Source organism: Nelumbo nucifera, chromosome 4 (genome assembly GCF_055504915.1).
Source record: "Nelumbo nucifera cultivar China Antique chromosome 4, China Antique-T2T, whole genome shotgun sequence".
NCBI lineage: Eukaryota > Viridiplantae > Streptophyta > Magnoliopsida > Proteales > Nelumbonaceae > Nelumbo > Nelumbo nucifera.
This window is the reverse complement of record NC_142652.1, coordinates 10444605-10453409: the sequence shown is the minus strand read 5'-3', so window position 1 is coordinate 10453409 and position 8805 is coordinate 10444605. Positions and strand designations below refer to the sequence as shown.

Here is an 8805-nt window from a genome sequence, read left to right as displayed (position 1 = left end):
AAAAATTAGAAGCCTTCGCTTACTCGTCGTCATCTACGGATCTACCAAAACATCGACTCCTGAGGAAGCATTTGCAGCAGCAAAACTCTCTTCCTTATTCTTCCATTTTATTATTTTAGATAAATTTCTTAAACTATTCTTATTATTATCCTTACTGTTTGAAAATTGTTTAACACTATCCTATACTATTTTTGACTATTGACTAATACTTCCCTTATGAACATTCCGTCAAATGTAACTATTATAACTTTCAAAAACACCAAAGTTAAATGCCCTTTTCTTTTGAGAGAAACCTTCTCCTCACGCAACTTCCACTGTCGTTGAACACCTTCATTTCTTGTCGTTGAACACCATGATATCGAGCTCCTCTACTTCCATCGTCCGATGATGTGTTTCGCAAGACATGGAGCTTGGATGCACCTTATGTGAATCACACTAAGCCGAAGGTGTGAATAGATAAATAAGAGGCTCTTGATTTCTTCAATAATAGGAAGAAACACACTGATTATTCAAATCTTATAATACTTTTAGTTAATTATCCCAAACACTAGAATTTTGTTGTCCACCAAACGTTTGGAGCCATGATTACTTTGTTCACCGATTTTCTCCTTTTGTTTATGTGCTTTCAGTTAAACGCGTGGAGCCAGAAATCTGTTACTTCAAATTTTGCCGCCCGAGTTTGATCAATCTCATCTTGCTTCAAAGCTCAAGACCTCCACCTTGCTTCGAAGTTCGAACCATCCACTGGCTACGATGCTAGATATACGAGTGAAAGCACGGTTGGGGTTTCAGTTTATACGAAGCAAGCGGATTTAGTTGATTGATACTCGGTAGATCTGGGCACAGTTGGGGTTCTTTGTAGATCTAAGAGATACTCAGCAGATCTGGGCACCGGTTCGAAAGTTCTGAGATCTCCAGCCTACCGCCAATCTTGCCATGAAGGTGCCGATGCCGGAGGGGGTTGATGTAGACGATTCTTCCTGTTAATCAAAAAGCTCTCTGGAGGGTTTACATACCCTTGCTCTGACTGGCGCCTCCACCCTTGTTCCGACCCTTTCTCTCTAAATCGAAAGGTAAGAAATGATAAAAATCAGAGCTTCAAGCTAGTTCTGTTCTTCTCTTGTTCGAGAAGAACATAGCTTTTAAAAGTTAAAAAACCCTTACTTCAATTCTCGAAGAAATAAAGCTTCGCTTTTCCTCTACAAGACCTGAAAACGTTGTATCAGTGAAGGAAAAACAAAGAGACCACTAAAACTAGTAATGGCGAGGGAAAGGAAAGACTATCGTCCGGTTTTGTGTCCTTAGTGCTCTCACGAAAGCTCCGCCGTTCGTAAGTTGCAGCGACCGCCGTCACAGGCGATGAGGATGATGTTCCAGGCGTTCTGTTCAACTGATGAACCTGCACATATGCATTAGAACGAGGGATAAAATTTAACTATCAATCATAAGTTTGACTTAAAGGGTAAAATAGACGTTTCAACCATTCCATCTATGTTTAACGATATCAGTGAGACATAATCAATTGTCAGAAACAGTGAGGGTAATAAGGTATTCTTAAACTGCCCTTATAGTCTAATTAATTGATTAAGTATATTTTTACTGTTTAAATATTATCTAACATTGCTCCTTCGATTAATTCTACCTTTATCGTTAATATTTCGTCAAAACTCCTGCATAATTTTTTAAAAACCCAATTTTATCCTTATTGTCGAGGAGCATTTCAAACGCTCCGTCCATTATGTCAACTCATCCCTCACCCTGTTAAACACCAGCCATACAACCATACTCTCCTTCTTAGTACTAATCGCAACAATTACTCGTATGCTGATGAGTATGGAACAAATAGGTTTTTCTCTAGGGAGACGGTAAGTTGAACACGAGCTTTGGAAGAGTTATTCGACGGATTTCACCTCTCTTGGTGTTTCAGGTGCGAGCTTTTAATGGCACTTATGAGACTTGGGTGAGAGCCCACCTCCTCCTCCCAAGTGGGTAAGCAGTTTGACGACAAGTGCTACTAATGGATGGAGAAATGCAGCTCATTACAAAGAAGCAAACGATGAGCTTCACTCCATTACACACAAATGTTTTCTCTCTCCCTCCTCCTACGGATCAAAAGCGTATTCAGCGACGGCGTGGGATTTTCGATCAACCCCTCCATCTGGGCACAACTAGGGTAATGGCGACATAATGATCGACTCTGATACCACATTAACCTTCCTCGTCGAGTCAGCTTACCATCAGGTTCTAACGGCATCTCGGAAGGAAATAGTTTGAGCATACCGGACCAGAACAACCGACCCATCTTCGCTTTCCAAACGGCGACCGACCATTGACATCACCGGCAACTGCTTCTAAAACCACGGACAGTCTTTTATTGGTTCAGGTTCGAGTTCCATGTTTAGCATTGAACAAATTCGAAGAGGAAAGACACTTAGATGGGAGCTCGAAATCGAGACCCCCTCGTCAGGCGGCGGCGGTGCTCCCTCCTCAGGCAACTTCTTTGCTTCCACTGGGGGCAGAGCTCCCTCATCAGGCGGCAGTGGCGGCACTCCCTCCTCAGGCAACTTCTTTGCTTTCGTTGGGGGCGAAGCACCCTTGTCAGGCGGTGGAGCACCTCTTTCTGCTCTTCAACATAGGCTTCTGCTACTGCTCCTCAACAGTAGGGCTCCTCAACATAGGGCTTCTGCTTCTGCTCCGGTCCCCTGTTTTTTCAGAATATTGGAAATTCCCAATCCCCTCAATGTGGACTCCACACTGATCCGGTGGTTTTAGAAGCAGTTGCCGGTGATGCCAATGGTCGATCGTCGGTTGGAAAGCGAACGATGTGAACATGGGTTTTTGGCTCTGGAGAGAGTGAGTTGGGAAAGAAAAAAGAAAAGGAAAGAATCATATCTGAGATTTGTTGCCAGTCGCCGGAGTTTAACAACCACCGGTGATGCCCTTCCTCGCCACCGGTAGGAGAGGCAGAGAAGTAACAGAGATTTGGTGGGTCTGGAGAAAAAAGCGGGAGAAGCGGTCTAATATTTCAAAAACTTTCGAATGAAATGAAGGGGCCGGAGGTGGAGGGGGCTATCGCCGCCGTTGGTAAGGACGGAGCTAGTTCAATTTGCTCTGTGAAAGGAAGAAGTTGAGTTGCTGAAAGGCAAGTAAGGGTAATATTGAATTTTAATAAAATTATACATTACATCTGTACGATAAGGGTAGAGTTAGCCAATTGTTAGAAACAGAAAGAATAACGTTAGTGAATAATCAAACATTAAGGATGCACTTAATCAATTAACTAAACCGTAGTCTAAAAAATTTACCCTTATTTATTTATTGATTTGTGTTCGATTTCCTTAAACACGAAGAACGCATTTACTACCAATTTGATCGTTCATGGTATTTGACATCAATAATACTGGGTTCTGTATAAGTAGATTAGATTCCGGTGCAACATTGAAGAAATGTCTCTTGATCCTCGTTGAACTAGAGCTATGGGTAACAGTAGTTTCATACTGACCAAAAAAGGCATTTTCGTAATTGTAATGCAGAAAGGTTTTCAGTAGTTGCATTTGATATTGTGCGTTTTAGACTTTTAGTATCCCCTAATTTCCCACAGAACAATAAAAGAAAAGTGAAACTCTTAATCTAATCACTCCTAACCCTAACTCACCAATAGGCATCCATGCTATTCTGTTTCGCAAATCTCCTCCAATATATATAACTTCGTTAAGGAATTTTGGCTTTTGGTGATTTCCCTCTCACCGGAGCTTCTCGTTTCACAAACTTCTTCACCTGTCCTCAACTTGTCTTTTCTAAATTTGAAATGGCCGTTGCTTTGGTGACTGCAATTCCTTTCTCTTTATCTTGACTATAGTTCTGAAAGAGTTGGATTCAATTGGATTGCGCTATTTCGCCCAACTCTTCCGAGTAGTTGTAATTTCTAATTTGTAAATTTATAGTTTGCTTTTACCCCGAAATATTTCAGTATTCCTTATCTGGGTTCAATTGAAATTCTTAGTATTGCTATTGCTATTTTATTTCCGATTCTATAACTAAGCAGCCAAACCTGTATTTTCTGGTCTTCAAAATCTAAGCAGCAAACAACTGACCTTGCATATGGAACGGAACCCTTTTCTTCAACAAAGGAATTTTATTTGTTTAGTAAGATGACACGAAAAAGAGATGAACCTCCTGTTGTTCGTGTATATACAGTATGTGATGAATCAAGGTGCTTTATATCTTCATTATCTTACACATTCTCAATTTTGACATCTAAATCTCTTTAGAGTTTAGAATGTCATCAAAATCATGGTATCAAGTTCAAATTTTGAATTAGATAGAATATAGAAATACTTATCCTAGAATGCTCCTTTTACAATTCTTTCTTTCATTCTATTCATTTCATATGATATAAAATCAGATTCTTTTCATGTTTTAATTGTTTATTTTATCTTTTCTTTTTTAACCATCGAGATATATATATATTTTTTTTGTAGAGGTTAAGTTAACTACTTTTTTTTCCAATCCCTTTTGTTCGTTTTGGTGTTTGCAGATATCTTATAGTTAGGAATGTACCAGCACTGGGATGTGGCGATGAACTGTTGAAATTATTTGGTTCCTATGGGGAGATAGAGGAGTAAGTCCTCCATATCATTAATTATTAGATTCTATTTTTGAGAAAGAAATGACTAATTTTGAACTTCATGTTGTCTGGACTTGAACACTGTGCCACCACTTGGCACTTGGCATGCCACTAATTGTAACATGTTGATGATAGTCCAATCTTAAGGATCATTAATTAGAGCTGTCAGCCAATGTTGGTCTTTAGTAGGGTTGGCAAGATTTGAATGTAACCTTTGGAACTTTTTGTACAAAGTAGACACTCTCAGACCTAAACCTACATTGCCAAGCTTGTCAGCCTCAGTTTTACCATAGCACCAAGTAATGCCCCTATAGACAAGTTTCATTACAAAATATCGGTACTTAGAACCCTTAGATAAGGCATCATGACAATGAACATGTTTCATTCAGTGTTAGGCATTTTGGTTTTCCAAATTTTCATTTAACTTTATCATCTCAATTATTTTTTGATAGCTATTTATCTTCTCAATTATATTTGATTATTCATGAATCTAATATCCTGTACATCCATGTAGCTGTGCCATCATTCCTAGAGGTTGACATGTCATAGTTGCAGGGACCTACTACTTGGCAGGCATGCTACATGCAACTAAGTACATGTTGTCTGTAATTTTTGGTGTCACATAGGGAAGGAGAGAGGAGGGATTCAATGTTGATGGATTTCCTTTCTAAACAAAAACATGCCTTGAAGTGAGGGTTAGAAATTTTATTAATAGTGAAGATAAAGAAAAGTGTTAGAACTTATCTGTCCATCCCTCCCAACACCCAGAACAGCCAGGACCAATATCGGGCAATATCCCTTTTTTAGAAAATAAGTAAAGAGATGCTCTCACCAAAAATTTTAAATCAGATATCACCCCATTCTGAAAACCTAAAAGTCGTCTACAATGTTTTGTTTTCAATGGAACAGAAATCCTTTAACTTCTAGTTATTCACGTGTCATGCTTGAATAAGTCTTTGAAGTAATTGAGTAGCTCCCAATGTCGGTATATGCTCTCCGTGGCCACCCCCACGGCCCCACCTGATCTTGAAGCAAAGAAATTGTAGAATGTTTACTCATAACTCATTATGCTCTTCTTGTAGGGATCCAGTTCCTCACTTGCTGATCCATTTCATGAAGGTATCTTTTTTGAATAATAGCAGGTGAAAAAGGTATAGGAGGTGGAGGTGGAGGGAGCAGTATACAGTTCTGTTCCTTTTGTAGTTGGAGAATTTGGAAGGAAGGCTTAGTTTGGAACAATGTTTTAAAACGCGGAGGCGTGACACGAGGTGTTTCACTACCTAGAGGCATGAGGCATAGTTCAGAACGCAGGAAGCGTAAGCCTCCTTAAGAGGAGGGTGGTTAGGAGGAGGATGAAGAGGAAGGGGGGATCTCATTTTTTTCTTTATTTTTAATAAAAATCTTTTATATTAAGAAGAACAAAGATGCATAACATTATTTCAAAGGGGGGGTCTTGTCGAAGCAGAGCCCCCAACCGAAAGGGCAAGGGACAAACCACTTTCTTTCCCCTTATCTTTTCTTCCCTTCCCTTTCCTTTCCTTTTTTCTTTTTTTTTCTTTTTTTTTGTCTTTTTATATCAGATGTGCATGAGGCGTACACCTCTAGCACGTCTCATGAAAAAAGCGCAAGAGGTGTCAGCGCCTCTGGCATACGCCTCAGGGCGTTTTGGGAGCGCCTCCCATGCCTTTTAAAACACTGGTTTGGAAGGAGTACAAATATATACAGTGCAAATACATACAAAATAATACAAATTAGATGGTTTTGCACTCTACATATTTGCATTTGTACTCCTTCCAAACTGAGCTGAAAGAATTAATCAACTTCTTGAAGGCAGATATGAAATGACTAGAAGGGCATAAGTTTATGATGAAACCTTAATAGAAATGACAGAGAACACTAAAATACCCATGCTTCCCAAGAGTACAAGAAAATAAAGAAAAATCAGCCAAACCATATTTACAGTTGCTTTCATTCATCTGTATCAATTTCATGGGAAATTCCTTTGAGATTCTCCCTTTTCTTTTCTCTTTGTGTACTATTGTTTGGTATTGTCAGTAGCCAATTACAAGTCATTTGGCTTTGTCAGGTTTAAGCCCATGGATGGAGAAGACTGTGAGCCATTTACTGATGTTTACTGGATCAAGTTTTTATTAGTTAGCAATGCCAGGTGAGTCTAATTAATACCAACATATGCTAGACCTTGTGACATGATTCCTTTGACATAGCTGGTACATAGGCAGACAAGTTCGTTTTATTGCCTTGCTATATTCATATGATGTTTTTGTTTATTGAACTTAATATGCAATAAGGTAATGTGGTGGTGTATTTTAACTACTGACAAGTTCTTTTGCAGGTTTGCAAAGAAAAAACTTGATGGGTTTGTTTTCCTAGGAAATCGACTACAAGTCTCTTATGCTCCTCATTTTGAGAACCTTTCTGACACAAAGGACAAATTAGAGGGAAGAAGAAAGGAAGTTCTAGCACGACTAAATTGTGAGTTCACTAAATGGAATACAATCCATGGAAGAAAGAGATGTTTTTTCCCCTTTGATATGAAGTTCTGATGAGATTTTATTCTTTCAGAATTTATCTCTAATTTATATTATATTTCTAGTTGCAGCAGGAAGGTTGAAAGGGTCTTCATCTCAAACCCCAGGTGCTGTCAAAGGACCTTTAGTCTCTCCATCTCCATTACAGGCCAACTGCATTTCTAAAGGGATTAATTTTACCCAAAGGTAGCTGCTGTTTTTTATCTTAATTTATGCTTTGCAGTTCTGTTTAGGAACACTTCTTAAGTCTTGAAATAAAACGGTGTCTTCTTCTTGTCATACTTTTGTCCCTAGGGGGAATGAAGAAATAGAAGGGACTTCTGAGATGAAAGATCCTTCCATCACAACAGTGCCCTTTAACCAGGTATATTGTAATAATGTGTCTGTCATGTTGTGGTTGGTACTTTACATGGATGTTTGTCAATTCCATTGCAATTAATTAAACTTTGTAATGGCCTCATCATTCGTTTAGATTGTGCATTGCTATGTTGGACAACTTGTGCCATTTTTATTCTTCCTTGTGCTTAGATGAATGGTGGTCATCTACTACTTTGAATGCTTATTAGCATTATTTGGCTCAATGTAGATTCAATGATCAATGTTGTTAGGTCCTTTTATAAATTGGCTAGGTTGAACAGTATTAACAACCAAAATCTTCTTCCAGGTTTGTATTTTTATGCTACCTAGCAGATATTGAGTTTTTTGTGACATTAGTCTTAGTCGTTTTGTTTTATTAGTTGGCCAAGGCATTATTCTTTAATCTAATCAATGGCCCACTTCCTAACCAAGTCCCAAATGTCACACTGATTAGGGTTCTTTGGCCCTCAACATTTATTTACTCTTATTATTTTCAGTAGTCAATGATAATATTGTAACTTTTTCCTTTGACATATGGTTTAACAGACTCTATTGCATAGCTAGATTGTTGAACTTCCTGAACTAAAAAGGTTTTTTCTTCTTGGCATGTATAATCTCAGGATTATTTCCCATCTCCTTCAATGAATGAGACAGTTCGGCTGGTCAGGGAGAAGCTTGATAAGGTGAAAAAAGCTACCTCATGAGTCACGATCTCCTATTTACAACTTTTGGGAAACTTCTTTTCTGAAAAAGTATAGTTCATTTTTTTTCAGATAAAATCAAGTGGTGAACGTATAGAAGCTGAGCCTGCATTGAAGAAAAAACGAGCGGACAATAGAAGAAGGATTTGATACTTATCAAAAAAAAAAAAAAAGAAGGATTTGATGGGCCATTGGTGTCTATAGTTGTAGTTGGGAATTTCCGGGGGAGGCTCTAACCCCTCCACTTGGTGTATTTTTCTCACACTGGTGCTCGTTTTTTGCAAAACCACTTCAATTATGATTTTCAGCGACCTACATATCATTTTACGTGGAAAATATCCATTGTGCAGTTCTTATTTCTTCTGAATAAATTGATATGATGTGTTATTCATTGATTGTAATATTTACATCAAAGTAAATAAATGAATATCTCCCTCCTGTTGGTTTTTCTTTTCTTGTTTCTGTAGTTGTAATAGGTGATTTGCGGGATGACTGGCAGAAAGAGAGACCCAACTTTACTTTGTAGCAAGGGCTTCTGTGGATCTCCGAAAGGGCAGAGCAACCCATCACA

General features: G+C 38.6%; 1 protein-coding gene across 4 annotated transcripts; it reads left to right on the top strand.

Moving 5' to 3' along the window:
* Nucleotides 1-233: 233 nt before the first annotated feature.
* On the top strand, nucleotides 234-8684 carry LOC104591408 (uncharacterized). Of its 4 annotated transcripts, none has more exons than XM_010250209.3 (10): nucleotides 241-446; nucleotides 630-1073; nucleotides 4083-4213; nucleotides 4538-4621; nucleotides 6714-6794; nucleotides 6981-7120; nucleotides 7248-7362; nucleotides 7471-7540; nucleotides 8154-8216; nucleotides 8307-8684. In XM_010250209.3, exons 3-10 carry the CDS (start codon nucleotides 4152-4154, stop codon nucleotides 8382-8384), a joined length of 693 nt encoding a protein of 230 aa, XP_010248511.1. In that variant the 5' UTR covers nucleotides 241-446; nucleotides 630-1073; nucleotides 4083-4151; the 3' UTR covers nucleotides 8385-8684. The 4 variants fall into 4 exon arrangements, with proteins under 4 accessions (XP_088742783.1, XP_010248511.1, XP_088742781.1 ...); XM_088886655.1 differs by having other exon boundaries at nucleotides 7242-7362; XM_088886656.1 differs by having other exon boundaries at nucleotides 241-530; nucleotides 7242-7362.
* Nucleotides 8685-8805: the final 121 nt, after the last annotated feature.